The 20,606-nt window shown below is 48.2% G+C and overlaps 4 protein-coding genes across 4 annotated transcripts; 2 read left to right on the forward strand and 2 right to left on the reverse strand.

Moving 5' to 3' along the window:
* Positions 1–9,614: 9,614 nt before the first annotated feature.
* FPRO_01611 (uncharacterized protein) lies at positions 9,615–10,022 on the forward strand (the record flags this gene model as incomplete). The annotated part of the gene is made up of 1 exon (XM_031229550.1): positions 9,615–10,022. The coding sequence occupies one exon, from the start codon at positions 9,615–9,617 to the stop codon at positions 10,020–10,022; it is 408 nt and encodes a 135-aa protein (XP_031074862.1).
* A 1,283-nt stretch (positions 10,023–11,305) lies between these two features.
* Positions 11,306–13,114, forward strand: FPRO_01610 (uncharacterized protein; the record flags this gene model as incomplete). Its single annotated transcript, XM_031229561.1, has 4 exons — positions 11,306–11,439; positions 11,543–12,397; positions 12,450–12,744; positions 12,809–13,114. The coding sequence occupies 4 exons, from the start codon at positions 11,306–11,308 to the stop codon at positions 13,112–13,114; spliced, it is 1,590 nt and encodes a 529-aa protein (XP_031074863.1).
* A 4,474-nt stretch (positions 13,115–17,588) lies between these two features.
* FPRO_01609 (uncharacterized protein) lies at positions 17,589–18,309 on the reverse strand (the record flags this gene model as incomplete). The annotated part of the gene is made up of 3 exons (XM_031229572.1): positions 17,589–17,671; positions 17,884–17,968; positions 18,055–18,309. The coding sequence occupies 3 exons, from the start codon at positions 18,307–18,309 to the stop codon at positions 17,589–17,591; spliced, it is 423 nt and encodes a 140-aa protein (XP_031074864.1).
* A 933-nt stretch (positions 18,310–19,242) lies between these two features.
* Positions 19,243–20,484, reverse strand: FPRO_01608 (uncharacterized protein; the record flags this gene model as incomplete). The annotated part of the gene is made up of 2 exons (XM_031229583.1): positions 19,243–19,442; positions 19,506–20,484. 2 exons carry the CDS (start codon positions 20,482–20,484, stop codon positions 19,243–19,245), a joined length of 1,179 nt encoding a protein of 392 aa, XP_031074865.1.
* Positions 20,485–20,606: the final 122 nt, after the last annotated feature.

The raw sequence follows: 20,606 nt of genomic DNA on the forward strand, positions 1-20,606 counted from the left end.
AAGTACTGACTCTCACTTCTGGAGTCGAGTCCCCAAGCCAAGGAATACCAGAGTTTAATGCGGCGACAAAGCCAAGACAAGAGTCGAGTTTTTGATTTGGAATGATACAAATGAAAGAAAGTCAAAAAGATGAGGGGAAGAAGGAAACGGGGAGGGTGAGACGGTAAAACCTCCTCTGTCTGTGTCTTTTCTTATTCTTCTGCCTGTGGCCGTGTAAGAGGCGGCAGATTACGACGGTGAAAGCGGCGGAGGCAGTGGAGGTCGGTTTTGAGAATGGCGGTGCGGCCGGAGGAGGCAAAGACCGGTCAAATACCGCTGTACTCTACCTAGCAATCACTATCACTCAGCACTAGATCAGCTCAGCATATGGGAAGGATACCTACAGCCTGGTACTGTACCTACAGTAGGCTCTTCAATCAGAGACACTCTAACCTTTGGTGGTAGAAAAACTGGGTTTCGGTGGCAGCGAAGCCAGGTGATTGAACCAATGTCAGGACGTTCTAGGCCAGATTCAGCCTCATCAAGCGCATTGGCACGTGGGGTTTAGTGGAGAGGGTTCTTTCTTGTTGAGTCCTTTTCACTCCTCTCTTCTCTAGACTCTTCCTCTCCGTCCACAGGCTGTGACGCTGACCAGGGATTGGCCAGGGTATCTTGTTCCGTGGATATCGCCAAGCCAACGTCGGTCTGCGGTCTGCGAACCTGTGATGATGTGATCGAGTGCCGATGTCCCGTTACAGTGGTAGCCGCAGTAGTATTCGACTACAAGTTGTTGAGAGGCGGTAAGGCAATACAAGAGACGTGATATGCGGGGGTTCCAGAGGCCAAAGAGAGGTCGAGGCGGTCGGGTCGCAGATATTCACATCAATCAATCAATGTCTTGCAAGGCCACCTAGCCTACAGTAGAGTAGTGGCAGATAACGACACGGATAGATAGACGTGAGTGAGATTTGGGGGCGTTTGCGGGGGTGATGAATCCTTGGAAACTTAAGATGCAGCAGACCGTATCTGTCTCGATAGAGGGGAGTATCGGTCCAATAGGAAGAGTAGGGACAGATGATGATGCGCTCAAGTCTGAAGCACAGAATGTCGTGTACAGAAGAAAAGAAGACAAGATATGGAAGAACTCGAAAGAGATGCGGTTCCGAGGGACATGTCACTCACATGCGATTGTCCCCTCATGGACTCGAGAATTACCTACAATGTACTCCGTAATATCAAACTCATGACGCTTCTGATCAGACGAAATTGGGCGATTAATTACTCTGTCAGGAAGCGAGCAGCCAAGACAGAGCGAAATGAAGTTCCCAAGGTTCAACCAACCTATTGGTTCGCCAATAGTCTCGCCAGCTTTGCAAGGATAAAACTGTTAGGTATGTAATCTGATTCTGGGCACACGCAACTCTGATAATGTGATTCTTGGTGTGTGTCGTGATTTCGCTCTCCTCGAGTCATCCACTAACAATTACACTCACGTTTTATCGGCCCTTCTCTAGTGCAACCATTTGCAATAGCCAAAGAAACAACATGGCCTACAATTGTTTTTCAGCCTTGTTTCTCTGTCATTTTGGATGGGTAGATCCGTCACAAACTGTTCCCCCCTCGTTGCATCATTTACTGTTTCATCCGTGTTGATCCCCCGGGACATCAACATCATCATCCCGTTTCATATCCGGATCTACCAGCAACGCTTCTGTTTGCGGGGGGTTGTCTCGGGTCCTGTAACGCCGTGAGACCAACCGGCTCAAGTTCACGACTATAGGTTGGTTGGTTCTTTCTATTCACTGATGCCTGGATAGTTTCGTTTTAAGCATCATCATCAAACTTTTGACTCCGCGATTAATTGATGCTTTCGCTTCTCTAATTGCCTCGTCTCCCGTTGTCCCGCGTTCCTTATCTTGGTCCCGACTTCGAATTCGTGGCTCTCGACCCCTTGTCTCTTGGCACTAGTGGTCGATCACTCGCTCTAGGCCAGTCCAATTTGATGTCATCACTGATCCTTTTTGTCTAATAGTAGGAATTGACTATTGATGAAAGCAGGAAACGTGGTTTATGGAACTTATGCATCTATCGCTGCACAGTTCTGAGTTTGATTACACTTCATCATCAACAACACTGCCTGATATCAATTACGAATCCTTTGACAATATTCAACAATGCCTTTACCCCTTCGACAACCGTGTGTTCGTCATTCCTCGTCCCTATGCCTATTCAAGAGGAGGGGAATCCAGACTGCGCCACCAGGCACCTCGTCATCAGGTACAGAAACGCCATTAACCATCGTCTCCTGGCGATCACTTTCAGACTTACTAGACCATTCTCAGTCAAGTGAGGCATCCAATTCAAGAACCCTTCTTGGAATTCCATACATTTGTCAACTAATCCAAGGTCACACGACCTCAAGTCTCAGCTGAACACCACATGTTGTACATACAAGACAAGGTCTTCTAGACTTTCGGCCTCGTCAGTTCACGGCGGTCTCACAACTAGTTACTATGTAAATTCCCCTCAAAAGGGTCCCTCAACTGGCGTCTTTAAACTTGCGCCACAAGTCGATAGCGCCGTGTTTCTCCTCACTGCCCCTCTCTTCACGATGGACCCTTCCCCCGCCTCCGCTTCTCCTCTCACTTTCGCCTCAATAGATTCGCAACTCGTCTCTCGTGATGAAGTCAGGTTGAAGTGGCAGCCAGACTAAGTTGCCAACACGCCTCGATGGCATTTGACCTTCCTAAGTGACTATTACGTGGCCTTCTGCTTGTGCATTACGTTACTCTCTTAGCAGGTCCCAGTCCTAAGTGGGCGAGTCTGCCTCCGTAGCTTATTGTTGGTTGAGACGTACGTACAGAAACATCTGCAACTCTCTCCAAACGCCTCGCGAGCATGGAGTCTCAATATCAATATCATTCCCCATGGGATCCGTTCATCTTGCCCTGTTATAGCATTCGGAGTGGGGGGCTCCTTGGCCATCTCCATACTATGATGCTATTGAACTAAGAACAAACTATAGCTCGTAAAATGACATTTGTATCCACCAGCTAAATAATTATCTTTAGGCCATGACCTCACAGCTAGATACCAGATGGACTCACAAGTAATCCTCTGCGATTGACTATCATTTGCTGTGGAGACCAAGTCGTGTTATAGTTCGAATTGGAAACTCAGTAAGTCACGCCGGAAACATCTGAGACATGCAAAACAAGTTTCATGATGGTCAGATATCTGCAGTTCTGAAAGTCAAATCATTCAGGCCCCCGCTTGTATAAAGATAGTATACATGGTATTACTACGACTTCAATACAGGCTCGATTGAAAAACACGGCTATATACAGGAGTCTCACTCATTGAGTCATCGAGGCTCAGGCCAGCGAAAACGTCAATACTTTCGAAACTTTATGTGGTCAATGACCATATGTATCAGTAAGCTCTAGACGGGAGAGCTAATTATGCTCTCTAGCAATATATGTTGAACCATCTTGAATTGACTAGGTATATACTCAGTCCTACGTACACGCATCACCAATCTTGATGACTCTATCTTCAAACACGATAACCCCCATGAGAAGCTCCGACACTATGTTTTGAAACACGGAAAGGCCCGCCTTGGCTCCTTCGTCTGCCGACGTTACCTGTCTGGTCTCGAAACATTTTCGGTGTTGGTGTTTCATGACGTGCACTGGGGAGTCTCTGATAAAATATGTAAGTCTGGACTAATGACGATAGTATGTCACGCATACCTAAACTTAGAAGGAACTGTTGCATTTAGATCTTTTGATGTAAGAATAGAACATCACAAAATTGATTGTATCTTGAGCTATACTGGTCTTGAATTTCAAGGCCGGTCACCGCATCACACGATGAAATTACGAAGTCACCTTCTAGTAAGCTTATCTAGACACAATTACCTGCCAGAATGTGAATACATTACTCACTGAACAGCTATAGTTTTATTGGATAGGATCTATTCCGTACAGTGGTTATGTCAACCCAGAGTGAACAAATAACATGTCACCCATCAGGATGGAGCTATGTCACTAACGAATGCCAACCTACAGGCCACTTTATAGATTGTAGTCCCAGAGAGAAATATTCACGATCCGTTCTTAGAGTCTTGAACCATCTAACCTTAACTCGCTTGCTTGAGAGGTCCGTGATCGGGTTCTATGGGATGAGCGATGCAGCTTTGCCATTACGGCCACCACTCGTTACTGTGTTCAACAAAGCCCTGGACCTTGGATAGTTGTTGCATGTTATATAGCTTTAAAGCTCTTTTTCGTGATTAAGTGCCGGCGGGGTTCCTAGCCTGTCTTATCTCTATTTGACTTACATTAGCATTCTGCCTCAGCACAATATGCATTAAACTCCTTGAAACTGGAACACACAAGTATAAGACCGCTATAATGATCATACACTTGTATAATTAGTGCTGATTCATTATCGGTTCAGCTTTGTTTGTGTAGATCATGCTGTGTTATCGCCACGACTCGACATGTCTAACATTTCTCATCCTCCCGGCGTTTCAACTCGATGTACCTTCTAGTAACTTTGCAATCCCGTGCTCACAATCACTCTTGTTGACTTGGAGAAGCTCCAGGACAAATGTAGTGTGTGTAATATTGACGTCTGGTTGAAACCTTGGATATGTTGAGCTCTATATATGAGTTTCTCGCGTACAGGGTAGTTGGTATTAGATGTTACAATTCATGGTTCCAGGTAACTTGAGCGGCAATATAGATATAATTACTCTATAGGTGATGCAATATGCTTAAATATACTGATTGCGACGTTGCGGGCCTCCTGTGTGGGCGTTGGCTGAGTTCTTGGGCGAGGAAATGTGGTATTCAGCGAATTTGGTTTCAGAGACCTAAGTGTCCTACGCAACTTCGACTTGAACCATAATATTACCGAAATAGTGACCACTGGAAAGTAAGCTGTATTAGGAACTAGTTACGGCAGTACCAACTTTTATCCTGGGTACGGTGTATCAGCTTCGTCTGATACTTCATTACACCAACTTTCACTTCCTGGTGCAAAACACCATATCGAAGTTTCGTGATGTGTGACTTGGTGCCATAGTAGACTGCGGGAAAAAGGCATTAGTGCAGGTACAATGAGCTTTGACCTATGAAATCGATCAGTTATGACCAAGTCCACGATAGTAGGTCCCATGCTGCTGCATGCTTATTCCGACAGCACATCCGGCAGCACCTCGTGCTTCCCCGAAGCATGCCAATGCCCCGCCATGGCCCGGTACGATCTGGGAACAAAAGAGCTTCGTTAATAGCCGTCCATACGAAATATATATATATGTGCTTACGACACAAGAGAGAAGTTCCGACGGAGACATTGCACGAGCGGTTATAAACGTCTTGAGGCAGACACTTGAGATCCGAATGGCTCCTTTGCACTCACAAATTACCGTCTCAAATAGTAGCCTTCCTACTCCCTCAACATGGCTCATACTTGTGTTGTATCTGACTACCTATATTGGAAGCTTAAGTTGACAAGAACTGCCTACAAGTCAGTACAGAAGTCTTACAGTATGCGAGAAAAGAAGGCTCAATGGGGGTTTGATGACCAGGAGCGACAGACAAATTTGCATGTGAGTACAAAGGCATCGAATATAGCTTCGCATCGGAGAGTACGAGCTCACTGTCTGGTAGACGACCTTATATTAGAATCCTGTTTGAGGAACTCTGGATGGAGACTTTATACTTGATGCGTCGACCCATGGTTTAAACGAGCTGCCCTTTCCTGCCGACTGACATGTGCAAACGTCCTCATGCATAAGGATGCCGGGTGAATGACACCAAGGCCGTCAAGCCGTTGGGCATCTTATCTATGTATTCCTTTCATCGAGGCCTGCCACTTGAATCGAATCAAGGCCAAGGTGCATATAAATGAATGCAACAGTATAAATTCTTGACTGGAAGCTCTTCGAACATGTTAGTCGCGCCAACGTAGATGTCATCTGATCTATATATGAACATGCCGAAATATGAACCATATTGAACAAGAGGCTGAGGATTCAGTACAACGGCGGGATTCTGACCAAGTTGACGTTACAGAGCGACAAGGAAAAAGTAGTCTATCTGGTTTGGAGATGTGACTGTCAAGATTCAACCCTGTCGACGTTGGTTTAGCAAATGCTCCGTGCTTCAATCGCTTCTCCCCTGTCTGTCTAGCTAGCTAGCCACCCTGGCCTCCGAGTAAAACTAGGGTTATCCCGGCTCCTCGACAAGTTTCGTAACACTAAAAGAATAACGGCATGAAGATCGGCTTCGTCTTCCAACATTTTGAATGTGATATCACCACGCATTGTGAATATGGCCTCTCTTGAGGCACAGCTTTTGATATACCGGACCAACAACGCCCGGGGCCGTTTCTTGTCACTGCATGGTGGCGAGGTTACTCAAGATCTGCGAATGAATGAAAAAATACCTCGAGCATGCGCCCATGAAAATGCCAATGGCTCCATAGCGGCAAATCAAGGTGTAAATGTGAGAGGGTTCAACAATAAACGAGCGGCATCAGGATCAGGGTGCAGTGGAGATCCCTGCAGTCTTGTCTTGATGGACAGACTCCCTCCGAGAGAGCCTGTCTTGAAAAATGCTGTAAACAAAAGGTCTGACCCACCATGCATTATCGATTGGCTTTGATTGAATAATAGCACTCTTGCTACCTATTGCGTTGCAGGTAATGGTAAGTTGTCTTTGAGCTCTTGATGCCATTCGAGATTGAATTGCAGGCAAGCAACCTCAAGCGCAGCAGTAGGAGCACAGCAGCACCTTTTTTGTGAACAGCTGCAGACTGAGTGACAGTTATGTCTCAACATAGTGGTCAAAGCAACGCTACTCGGATTGGATGTTCTGAGTTGCTACGTTAGATAGCCAAGCAAAACTTGAGACCTACAGGAGCCAACCAGCGAGAAATATGGCCGATGGTCTGCAGTAGTCTGCAGGACGATAACTATTGCCGAAACTGTCGAGCTGCGTTGCGCCGCGTAGAACTTGACTCGACCTTAGACCAACAGATGCTGGCTGATAACTAGGAGTTGATTGAAGGCTCCTTACAGGACAGACGTGCGTATAATATCCACATGCTGGAGCGCACGCGCCAGCCTCTGTGAGCCTAGATCACATATGGTATGGGCTCGGGATCTGGCGAGCTTGATTTGCTTGTCCAGTGTCGACTGAGCAACAATTACAGTGGCTCTTCGCTGACAGTGGGGTCGATTCGACGAGGAACGAACGGCTGACCCATTCTGCGCCAGGCGTAGGAGAATGAATGGACGGATCATTTTGCGGCTCATCATCGATCACGAAGGACTGGGACAATGTGCAGTCGACAAAGATGAACCAATTGGAGTATGTCATGACCGACATGCCACTAGGCCTCGTTGCTATCGATTTCCGCATGTGCACAAGCAGGTGGTAGTGCTGAGCTATTTTTGCATTGGATGCAAGTTGAGCAGACCTTCGTCGTGTCTGTAGTTCCCTCTTTTGGCTCAAACCAGTGGTGTTCATTTGGCCCCAGGCGTTGTGGCACCGTCTTGGCTGTCGTACATGATACTACACGGAAGACCCTTGTGGTGACTGTCTCAAGCAAAAACCAGCAACAGGCCATGTGGGTTCGAGCATCGCGAAGAACTAGCAGATCCGGGTATGGTGTGATTTCACGGGTTTAGTTACCATCTGCAATTGCGTACGACTCCTCCAGACCCTATGCCCGTATCGTCAGCAAGGTAACTCCAGCGAGGACCAACCGCATAAAAGTGCAGCTTCATCATAAGAGGGGTCCAATCTAAGAAACAGAATTCAGTAATTTGCTGGGGTAATCATAAAAAAGAACAGCCACAAACGGCCAGGAATTCCGCTTTCCAAGCAGAACAGCCATAAAACGCAGCGAAGCAAAACAAGGCTGTGTTCTGATAGACAGCTTAGTGGCATATTGTACCAAGCCATCCATACAGTGACATCTGTCATATTACACCAAGACTTGATATCTCAACAGATAGCAGCTAGCCACAGATCATCGGCTTTTGGTGCGTTGCACTGTGCACTGACTCTCAAAGCTGCCGATGTAGGTAACACAACCATCATGACTGGAAGAGAGAGACAAGGGGCCAGCGGAGATGATGCAGAAGCAGACTCTTGGCTCTTCTCGGAGTCTTTCAAAATGTAAATCTCATCAGCCAGCCGAAGCCGAAGAGGATCCGCAGCGTTGCAACCCTGTCGCCTCTGTTTAGCTGCCGGGTTGGTCGATCTGCGGTTTTGTAGTGTCCGCTGGTCGGTTGTTTTCTCCAGGCCGGTTTCCTCCCACCGAGCATAATCGGCCGCGGGCCCTTACGAGTTCCATTGGAGGTAGGCGACGCAACGCGGCAGCCGTTTATGGGCGGAGCGGATCCAATCTTGACGACTCGAGAAGGCGAGACAATGCGAAGTGATGTGATGATGCGTTTCCTCTGGCCACTTCATACATGCACTGTACTCTCTGGCTGTCCTCTCATTGTCTCTTCCTGCGTGGATAGGGCACGGGAATCCTCTCTGCACCACAAGCGACTTTATTACTTGACTCGGAGAAAGATATCCATGCTGATCCATGGTGGTTGATGTGGAGGTGCATGTTGGCGATAAAGAAAAGCAAAAAGAATTCGTAACATCACAACGGATGTTTGAGTGTACCAGGTTGTTATCTAGACGATGGGAGTGACACATCTGAATCACTATCGAGGTACCTCAGCACGAATTCGATGAAGCCACCAAGATGTCAATTATCAGCTAGGAAAATTAGAAGACGTGAGTTATGCAACCAGGAAAGACACATAGGTAGGCGCATTACATTACCTGGGCCTAAGTGCTAAGGTGGGTTCCCCACCAATTCTTTCCTCGACAACTAAGCTAACGTTGACCAGACAGGGACCTCGGATTTGAGGTTATCTGCACCTTCTGCACCACTTTCCTCCGGACTATCCATGATTCAACCTACAGGAATCTGCCCAAAGAAGATAGAAACTCACTAGTGCTGCTCCTCCCCCATCTTGTCGATTGCACTTACCTCGAGATCAAGATTGATCTTAGCATGGACCTTCCTTGCCCGTAGTCACCTCAAATGAGTTTATCTCATTGCCACGGAAGGAATCAGCCGTCTTCCGCTCAGCTCCCTTGTACATTGTGTGATATCGCTTCTTCGACCTACATGCTGCATCTTCTCCATACATACGCTAACATCTCCATACTTCGTCCAGTAGCTGGCGCGCATCAGGGCCCAGTTCCTGCATTCAAGGATTCTTAGCCTGCACGTCCATGATATCCGATATCGAAGACAGTCCTCTGTACCTCGTACAGTAGCTCGCTCGCCAATTGTCCCTCCAGTCAGTGGCCCTTGGTTGGCCAATGGATCAGTGATGTTCTCCTCATCTGTCGATATGCAATCTCGAAATACATATACGTACGTAGCTGTATCCAGCCTCTCACAACTGCAGCAGCAGAACTGCAATTTGCTCATTTGTCCAATGCATTCCACTGGATTCATTCTGAACCTCAGATGCAAGATGCAAGACAACCACCTCTTGCTTCTGATACGATGAGCCGGCCTGTCGCACCACAGGCGAGCGGCTAATGGACTGGCATATCTCCAAGTCAGGTTGTGCTTTATGCTTTATGTTGCAGATTGATGAGTCCCTAGATACATGCATACAATATCCTAGTTCATGTCCAAGCCGCCTCCAGCTACTAACCCACTCCCCACCAGATCCTCACCAAGGTAATGCGATGCTGAATGGTGGTCTTGTTTTTGTCTTGGCTTCGTTGGACTTTACTCGCTCGCGCCAGCAGCAACGAGATCCACACGCTAAACACGAACAAGGTCCCATGTCTCCTCTCCCGTCCGTAGCCATCGACGCCATCGAGGTTTGTGTGAACCCTGCACTTTGGACCCCAGAGGCAAAACAACGAAACGACAAGGCTCATGATGTGCGCCGCGGGCCGAGCAGCACTGGCCAAGTGCTATTCAATACCTTGACATAGGCTGCTACGGGCACGAGACGTGACTCTCATGCGCCAGCCTAGAATCGGCGCCACGATGATAGGGTCTCGAGAGAAGCGAACGGACATGCTGGAGTTTTCAGGCCAAGGCACTGAGGTGCCTAGCAAAAGATGCTAATGTCGACTCCACGCTTGCGAGCCTGCGCCCCCATGCCCTGTCCTGAGTATAGTCGCAGTGCTCCATGTCTACAATGTACAGTCACCCCGCTTGCTCAGTTGCTCCAGTGTTTCTCGACAGCTTGCAGCAGTAGCATGGAAATGGACAACAAGAAAAGACAGAAAATAAACCCGTACCGTTCTCGGTAGTAACGCGGCCGGGGTCGGCGTCGAATGAGACTCAAATGGCTCTCAGTAACACATCTGAAATAACGCGCGCCAGTCTCTTTTCTCTTTGCTGTGATCTCAATACACCCCCTCCTCCAATCCCATGTGCGCTACTAATTAGCTACATAGTTGTGCCCTCTTTAATCCCCCAATTCGAGCCGCCGCCGCCGCCGCCATACATGGCCCCTCCAACCCTCCCAAATCATCCAACCCCTCGCTCCCCACTGGTCCTGGTCCTAATGCAGTGAGCGCAAGACCAATACACCCCTGCTGTCTTGTCCGTTGTCCAGAACAAGATCAAATCTCGACAGACTTGCGCGCTTGTCTCTACGTACATAGTTGCCGCCCTACCAGTGCCACCACAACTAGGTACACACTACGATGGCCCACGACCTCATCAAGGACCCTCACTACTCCATGTTCATGCATGGTCCGTTTTAGAGACGGGTTTTGGCTTAGGTATATATCATAGACCCGTTCCCCGTCTTCACCCCAGGCTGTTATCATCGCCACTACCTCTTTTCCTCCTCCTCCTCGCCCTGCTCCTACCGGCCAATTCCTCTTGTCATGGCCATCTTTGAATAATTCCTTTTCCCGTCATTGTATATTATTCCGGTGCCTCGAGTCTTGCAACGGTGCGACTGTGTCTCTCTTGCATAGTGTGTTTGCTTTGGTACTTCCAGCGTCTCTGATTCACTTTCACCACAACACAATCATCTTGGACGGTCAACCACCATCAATTCCAGATTACGAGACACAGAGTCTTGTTTTGAAATCACTTATAAACCCCCCCTTCGCCTTACTCTTTCGAATCTCTATCCTCGTTGTGCAATACCCATCAACAGCCGTGTATCACAAGAACCTTTCTTCCCATCGCGGGACCAACAGCACCTCCTCCCACCTCTCAACCTCCTTGGATTTCGACAATTAACAGCTTCAGCATGTCTGACTCTGATACTCAAAGCATTGGGCGCAGCCATTTTCCTGGTCTTGCTGGTTTGTTAGCACTGCCAATGCCTTCTTTCAACTTTTGGTATTCAACGACCTTTTGGTTGTACCTTTTTGTAGGCCTTTGGTAAGTCATTTTCAATATCTTGAGATGAAAACTGCTTTTTTCAAGAAGGCTTTTAGGAAGCCATAAATCTCATCATGGCCAACCAGTTCTGACATGATCTCAGGGTTCATCGCTATCTCCGTCTTCTAGTTCATTGCGTTAGCCATTGGACATATAAGTCGAAGCCCATCCCCAGCAAACCGACATTCACGAGTAAGGATGTGACTGTGGTTATCCCAACCATTCACAATGCTTTCGAGGAGCTGCGCCCTTCTATTGAGAGCATTCTTGCTTGCGAGCCTGCCGAGTTGATTCTGGTCACAACGCATGATAAGCGAAAAGACCTCCAGCGCCTGGCAGACTCCCTGGTTTTCCCCAAAGTCCGTGTTCTGGATACTCCTATTGCCAACAAGCGCCTGCAGGTGTGTGAGGCGCTCCCCAAGGTCGAGACTCCCATCACTATCATGGCGGACGATGATGTGACCTGGCCCTCGACTCTTATGCCCTGGATCCTCGCTCCATTTGAAGACCCTCAAATCGGCGGTGTAGGAACTTGTCAACGAGTTCGACGGGAGCATGATGGCTCTTGGTCAACCAAGGCCTGGAACTGGCTGGGTGCAGCTTACATTGAGCGTCGAAATTTTGAGATATCAGCCACCCACAACATCGATGGCGGCACTTCATGCATGTCTGGTCGTACCGGCGCCTACCGCTCTGAAATCCTCTCTAGTCATGACTTTCTCCACGGCTTCAAGAACGAGAAGTGGAGAAAGTGGATTTTGAATGCTGACGACGACAACTTTGTGACTCGTTGGCTGGTAAGCCACCAATGGAAGACATGGATCCAGTACGACAAGGAGTGTGAGATCGAGACAACTTTGGAGAACAGCACCAAATTTCTGTACCAATGTTCTCGTTGGGCCCGAAGCAACTGGCGAAGCAACTGGACCAGCATGGTAACTGAACGCTATATTTGGAAGTGAGTAAAAAGAATTATCCGCGTAAATTTTGTTCGGTCTAACAAGAAATAGGCAACAATTGTGGTGCACATATGCTCTTCACTTCGCGACTTTTACTTCGCTGGCCTTTGTCGTTGATCCGCTTCTCCTAGCTTCATGCTGGTGGGGAACTGCTGACTGGGATGTCCAGAATCGCCGATACGCGTTCTGGGCTCAGTTTATCTTCATGTTTGCGTTCACGAAGGTAGTCAAGCTGATGGGTCTGTTTATTCGAAACCCAAGCGATATCATGTTCCTGCCCGTTTCCGTCATATTTGGATATTTCCACGGATTGGTCAAGCTGTACGCCCTGATCACTTTGAATATGGTACGTTTCGAACAATAAGAAAAACCCCCAGTACCGAGCAATCAACTAATCATCCATTGTTTAGACTTCATGGGGTAGCCGAGCTGATGGAGATGCAAACGATGAGCAGCGACTTGCTCCCGCCCCTCAGCCTTCAATCGTTTTGAAGACACCTCCTGGCAAGGGATCACTTATTCGATACAACGCTCGTCAAAAGGGACGGCAACCTCAGGCACAGCAAGTCGCATGGGAAAAGAGCGACTATGCAGCCTATGATTCAAGCACCTCGTATGTGCCCATACGAGTGCATACACCAATGGCAATGACGCCAAACACCACCAAGCTGCACACGAACGAAACTTCGATCAATTCACAGTGTTGGGTAATCTGACCTGGCGAGGAAACGATTTGATGAGGCCATGAGTAACGTTTTCATTTTCACGTGGGAAGTTAATTGTCCATGACCAATGGTTAAATGGAACGACGAAAATCTTCCTACCTCTTCTGTTTTCTACTTCTTGCACACCACACCACAGCCACCACCAAAAAAAAAAAAACGGACGGATTGGGGACACAGATGAGAGGCCTTTCAAGAGGCCGTTGGGCAAAAGTTCTTGCTTCTTAGGGGGATGATGATTATGCTTTTCCAGTCGACGGCCGCTGACGAGGTTGAGAGTGTCACCTCCTTGGGATGAGATATTTCCGAAGCAGATGAAAGACACGTGGTAACCTGAACAGCGAGCTTTGCTGGACCAAACATTTTTGGTGGGAAAGCAGTCAAGGCTATCATGAATACTAGCTTTTTGACTTGCTAACAAAAACCCGAGCAAGAGTCATCTTCCCTCGTTTTGTAACAATTTGGGATCATTTGGGACCACGGGTGGAGGCTATTCTAGGTGGTGTGTGAGATTCACAAAGGGTACACAAAGCATAGCTAGCTTTAAAGCATGTGAGAGTGATAATCAAAACATTGGGAGATGTCTTCTACCAGACAATTACTTGTTTACTAATATGGCCTCTGTGATCTGACTTTGCATACTTGGTTCTGACTTCTGAGGCGGGTATAACGGGCGCAGACATTTCATACCCAGTTAAACCCACATCAAAGACAGCAACCTGTTAGTTAACTAGTTGGCAAGGATAGATACAGACTCAGTAGAGACATTGAGTAACCCAAAATGGCATCGTTGGCACTAGCCTCGAGTTTAGTGATGACAGCCCTAGCCTAAAGAAGAGAGTGAAGGATGGTCAATGGACTGGCAATTAGAGATCCACAGCACCACCCACAAAGTGATTAGTTTCATGGTACGACAGCTCAGATGGTTTGCAGGCAGGCCTCGCTCAGATGTGGCCTTGGTCTTGAGTATGGCACACCAAAATCTTGCATCTGCTCAACTGCAGCAAGCTATATTTGGCTTAGGGTTTGACGTGTTGCACTCGCATCTCGCGCAAGTGCCGGAGGTTGATGAGACAGGTAGCCACAAAGTCAAAAGGGGGATTAATTATCGCATCATCTCTGAAGGTTTTGATGCACACAGGTCCGTGAAGCTCGGGATATCCAGGGTCCTGCCCTGTTAGGCAAATACTATGTATGTCCCAGTTGAAACAACGCGAGTCGTAATATGTGGCATCAAGGGCAAACAGGAACCACTTTCGTGTCATTGTCAGGCCGGGTTTCCCTGATCACCGTTGCATCTTCAGCGGGACTCAACTCAAGATGAGGTGCAGGCTCAGACAAGACAGGGGAGTCTGGTTGGACAAGACTCAGAGTCAAGAAACAAGCCTGTAGGCCCCCACCAGGTATACACTCCGCTTCCCCTCCTTGTCGGCCGAACCAAGACATCGATCCCATTTTCAATCACCGTGGCCGTGACAGCTATCAGGCTAGATCATGTGTGTCAACCACCCAAGGACCTCGCAGCATAGCGAGCGCGAATCATGAGCACAGCCAGAACTCTAGGGAACAAGGCAGAATGGAAACGTAATGAGCCTGCTTGTGTGGGGAGGGGTTTGATCGAGTTTACTGGAGGACGGGTGCAAGATAGACGCCAAGCACAGAGGCTAGAGTTTTCAAGCCAAGGTAAGCTAAGCACTTGTGGACAGCGATCGTCTGCACTTGGTCCTCTTTGATATGATATGGATTCTGACGCGGGGTTTTTTTCCCTTGATATCCACTTACGGAGTACAGTAACCACAGGAGATATCATGATGTGAGATGGACAACGCAAGGTACCTGATGTAATTGTGGTTAGCTGAATCTCAGTCTGGGGGTAGCGAGTGTAAGCCAGGCTAGGCCAGGATCACTATGATGCGACTGGCTTGTTAGCTTGGCATCTGCATCGTGATTATCCTTCTACCGTTCGTTGCATTATCTCTTCCTGAATCTAATAGTACGTAATGCATGTAGTAGTGTATAGTTGTATATGCATAGACTACCATCTGCAACAAGAGCCAACATGTCTGATGGTGTGGGTGTCGAATATCATCGCAACCTTTGGTGCACGATGAATTACGACAGTTGTCCACCATGTATGTCGTTCATCATCGTTGTCGTAATGCCATGTTGGTTCTTGTCTAGCTTTCTGCGGGCCTTGGGGCTCTGCTATTTTGGTGTGCGTCTGGCGTATGACCGCCATTGGACCGGCTCTGGTTGAGAAATAATGTTCTTTTGCCAATAGCAAGATAATTATTGTATCAGAACTTGTTTTCAGATGCTATTGCTGGCGCAATGCCTTGCGTGAGCTCATGAGGCCCCTTGGGAGTTGCAAAGCTGCATGTCATGTTGGTTGACCCTGGAGAAACATATCCAAACGATATCCACAACAACTGATGTCTGTGACGATGTATTACTCCTAAATCCACCTCACCAAAGGACCAATCCTGCTTGTGTCACCAACCCAACCTTTGGCAAAGGTTGCAAATACCCCCATGACCTTGAATCTTTTGTTTGCATAACATCATCTTACATCGAATTGGATGCAGGTCCCTTGTCGTTAATCCTCCGGGAATAGTCCTTTCTTTTGCAGATCTTTCGTCAGTCAGCGAGTGACCAATGCCGTTGATACAGAAGGTTTATTATTACTGGAGATTCCTCCTCTCTCGTCGTATCGCAACGCTCATAGCACAACCAGCCCCACGGGATGGGACGGATAGCCACATATCAGAAAAGTCACTGGGTAATCGACATTGCACAAGCTGAGCCTCGATCTGGCTGTCGAGTCACTGTCCCTGTTGTGTTTTGTCCAGTTGCTGCGCCATGGACCCTTGCGAGTAGCCCCGTTTCCCCTCTTTGATGGGCGAAGATATCGTCGTGGGTCTAGAGCTCAGACTTCAATCGGCAATAGCAAGGATGGCACGGGTCAATCGCGTTCGTGATGCCAAGGAAACTCCTCCGCAACTGGTGACAGGGTTTGTTGTTGATAGAGAACTACAACGGCTAACAAATAGTCGCATGGAGCGTTCCTGGTGTTTCGGAATCGCATAAGGATGTGGTTTATCCTGCACAAACGATGCCCCTCTATCATATACTGAGACCTGCCGACGTTGAACGCATATAACTACATGAGTATGCATACATATGCATGTCTTGGACTTTTGAGGTGCTCAGTTCCTGTAGCACATGAATATATCACATATTTCTGCTCAGGCGGCCCGGAACCCGATAAGGTGATCGAGATGCTCAAGTATTGGCTTGGTTATCTGCATCCTGCCGCAAGTGCTGGTGGCCATAGTGGGTGAATCATCGAGAAACGGCCATGCCTGTCGAGGTCTAACGAATTATCTCTCATGTTCAGTGTTGGTTGGTGATAGGTTTTGGTGCAAGGTCGAGATGCCTAATCGAGTGATAGCAACAAGCAATGGTCAAAGCTTCCCATGGCTGATTGCCTGATGAGGCAACTTGAGATCTCGTACCAAGCGGGATCTAGATGACTAGATAGGTACACGGTACATCATTTCCCTCCCTGAGGTGATGCCTACCTACTATCTTTGGGTGCTACGTACCTTAGGTTAGTAGATTGCAAGGCACTCACTCTACCTAGGTACTCAGGTAAGGTAGACAGGTAGGTAAGGGTTGTGAGGAACCAGTTCGATCGACTCGGAAAGTAGTTCGCAGTACGTACTTATCTTCCCTTTGGCTGTTCATTGGGCAAGGACTTGATTGATTCCTCAATCTCCGTTCTCTCTTCCCGTCTCCATTCTTCATCCCTACAAGCTCCTCTTCTGCTACTGTAGAGATGGCGCAAGAAAAGACCCCGGCCGAGATGGCGTCTGACGATTATCGACCCTCTAATGCAGTTCTAAGATCGACAAGTCTGTTCGCTCATCGCCCGTCAAGTGTACACCCACCATCCATCCCCATATGCTTAGCTGCAGCTCGCTATCGGCCGGAGGCGTCACATCGTCAAATGCTTACCCATGACCAGCAAAGGGACGTCTTGGTGTGAACCCTGTTGTTTTCTCAGGCACACCAACGCAATCAGAGCCAAGAGTTAATACTACAGATTCCGTCCCTTCCCGGAAGAAATGTCGCATAGAGACTGTGCCCATTGCTTGTGGCCACAGCCAAGCTCAATGTATCGACTGCCGTGCATTGTTGAAACGAAGCAGAACGAGGAAGAATAGATATCGCTTTGGAAGGAAGCCGGATCTGCTTGACTTCTGATCTCTTCCGGCTGCCGCAACTCGCCTATCACGTCGGGCAGATATATGGTCTCATGCGTTAATTACTTGGCCATGACTGTCACTGGCTCACATATAACTCTGCAAATGCACTGAATTACTCGCGGTCTTTATTGTTATGCGCCGTTTTCACAGAGCCCACCCGAAAACGGTGGGCTTAGGTGCGGCGGCTTACCATCGGTCGGTCATCCATCGCCCACTCTTCGGAGGTCCGCTTCAAGTCGCAAAGCCGCAATAGCCGCCGGGCCGGTCCATTTCAACATGGACCCTGGATGAAACTTTATGTGTCGCTGTTGTGAGGGACCTCATCCACGTTTACGCATTATCAAGACTCGATAGACAAGTATGCGGACTGGGGTTGAGCAAGTCTACGGCGCAGAAACTGCTAACCTACCTAGTAGCGAAATGTTTTCTCTTTCACCTACTGTTTATGCAGGTTGTTGTCTCAAAATCGACTGTTGAACATCCAAACTGCGCTACCTGAAGAACCTAGCCCAAAATACACGCGATAGATTTTAGTGCCACCAAGAACCCTGGCAGCGTCAGGCCAGGCTAGAGGGCCGCACTACAGGTGTGTTTATATCATCAGCGTCCGAGCGTGCATCCTGCAGGCCATGCTTGCGTCGCGCCGTCCTTCTCCACTTGCTACACCAAGCGAAGTTGGCATTCTGGAGGGTTCGTGTCGACAACACATCGAACATTTGTGGGGGAGGGGACCACGATAGGCTGGGAGCGAGCAGGTGGCAGATGGGCACGGGCTTGTTCTTTGACCACCATCGTGATGCTAGCCCAGCTCCAGATGTCATAGCTTTGATCTCTTGTCAGTGATCTTGTGGGCACATCGCGTGATATCCGATGCAGAGGCCGTCTGAGACATGTGAGGGCCGGAATCGTCCCCTCGGCCATTTTCTACATCAATAACGCCTTCTAAATAGGGTTGGTCTCCCGCACCAAGAAGACTACTGATATATGAATCAGCCGAGGCAGGGTTTTAACACCATGATATGCATTATCGAAACCTGGGGTAGTTGAGTTATGCCTCGGGCATGGCGATGCAAGGTCGCTATCAAAAACAGATTAAGCAATAAAATATAACAAAGTACAAAACGTGATATGACCTTGGCCTCCTTTATATACTATCGTTCGAAGATCAAATATGGATCTTCTCCTATGAATTCACCATACACGGATAATACGGCGATCGCTTCAGTCCACGGCTCAGTTTTCAGGCTCACAAAGGACGTTTCTTGTTTACGATAAGTAATTATACAAAAACAGTCTATTTTCATGACCATATAGCACGCTGCAATGACTCAAACGTTCCCTCTACATAACATTTCTTCGAGATTTTTGGTCGACAGATTCACACCTTTCGTGGTGTTTAATTCATAGTCTCTGCCACATGAACGACGTGATGCTCGAAATACACATATCTCAAGGGAAGTAACTAGCCCGAAAACGCATCAGGGCAAAAAGCAACAAGCAATGGCAGCTTGAAGACATCATACATGAGCCAGGTCCTATGCCAGAAGGTCAGCACGGCCCATGAAAGCCGTATGCAACTCGAAAATGAAGGGCTGTCACTATATGATACAGCCCGAGAAGATCGTTGTTATGGTCTCTGCGTTGAAGTGATCGATGCCCCTTAACTTCAGTGGCTGTTACAGAAGGAATCGGGGGGGAAGGATGGAAATGTTGCATTGACTCGCCGGTGACACCCAAAGTTACAAAACATATTTAAAAGTTTCTTCCCATAGTCCAGTTGCCCATCAAGATCCGATGTCCAAGAAGCTCGAACATTACCACGTACCAATGCCCTTGATTTGTTCTGTCGTTCCTTTAGATTGAGCCTCCAAGATACAGGATGTTCTGCTTGATGGGCTCTGTAAGTGTGACTCGTCCGGTATAAACATGTGCGACAGTGTCCGCCCAAGCATGAGGATGTGGGAGAGGGAGCTCAACCGTGTCGCCAGGACGAACGTGCTCAGAAAGAATGACAGCAGCTAGAACTGGAAGGTATGTTCGAGCATAGCTGAGACCTAAGAAAAGTTAGACTTGGTTCGCGGAGCCGTAATGTTGAGGTTCAAGATTCAAGTACTTACGTATAGAGACAGGGCCGCAACCTTGGCGGGAGCCTCTGCGCTCAAAAGCCGGCGAGGGCTTTGCATCTACTCTAGGAAGAACACCGTGGGAATGACGTCTCTCGTGAGAGACTCCGGGGGAGGATGCTCGAGAGCTGACAGAAGGAGGTTGCAGAGTGACAACTGATGCACGCCTATTTTCTTTATGTCGTTCAAGAGGGCTCACCACTGGAAGTGTAGCTTGTAACTCATCCAAGTCGAAGGTTCTGGAGAGTATAATTGACTTGCGGCCACGCGAATGAACAGCCACACAGGTAGTCAAACGTCTCTCTGAAGGATAGGGCGAGGACGCTTCTGCACCACTGGAAGATAACTGAGACAATCGACGAAGCTCAACAGGCAGCACAAATACCTCCGGCTCACGAGATCTGTGCGAAGCTGCGATCCATCGCCGACGATGATGCTCTCTTTGTCGAGCAAGGTGCATGGCTCTGGCGTGAAGAGGGCCACCAGGGGCAGATTGTCGGCGCTCATAGTCGACATGAGGGGATTCACCACCTCGCTCTGCATCTGACTCCTGAAGCAGCATGCTTCTTGTCTCATCTGCTAGAGTAGGTCTTTTAAAGACGGGAGGAGCCAGGAGTGGCGCAGAAAGGGGAAAGGGCCGAGATGACAAAGTGCTGGGGCCTGGGCTTTGGAGAGAAAGAGGTGCAATCGGTCTCAAGGAGACATTGCGTAAACCGGACTCAAGCTTGGGAATATCACGCTTTCGGGGTTCATACTGATCAACTTTTGTATCAACATCCTGCTTCATATCATCATCTTTGGGTTCTCGAAGTTGTGGAAGAGGTTGACTGTGTGGTGATAGGGGTGAAGGGGTCCATGACGGACTCTTCTGGATGATACGGGATCTTAAAGATCGGACATTGAGACCAGGACCTGAAGTTTGGATAGGTTCTATGAGTGGACGAGGTCTAGCTTCAGAGGCGACTGTGGTCATAGTTGATACAACGAAGAAGGAGTTTCACGAAGATATCGGACAGGCTCTGGGCAGGCAGACAAGAATGAGACATAAACAAGGAGTTTGACACTGATGTCTCTGGAAGATGGGAAAGTGAAGGT

This window comes from Fusarium proliferatum, assembly GCF_900067095.1.
Source record: "Fusarium proliferatum ET1 genome assembly, contig: FPRO_scaffold001, whole genome shotgun sequence".
Classification (NCBI taxonomy): domain Eukaryota; kingdom Fungi; phylum Ascomycota; class Sordariomycetes; order Hypocreales; family Nectriaceae; genus Fusarium; species Fusarium proliferatum.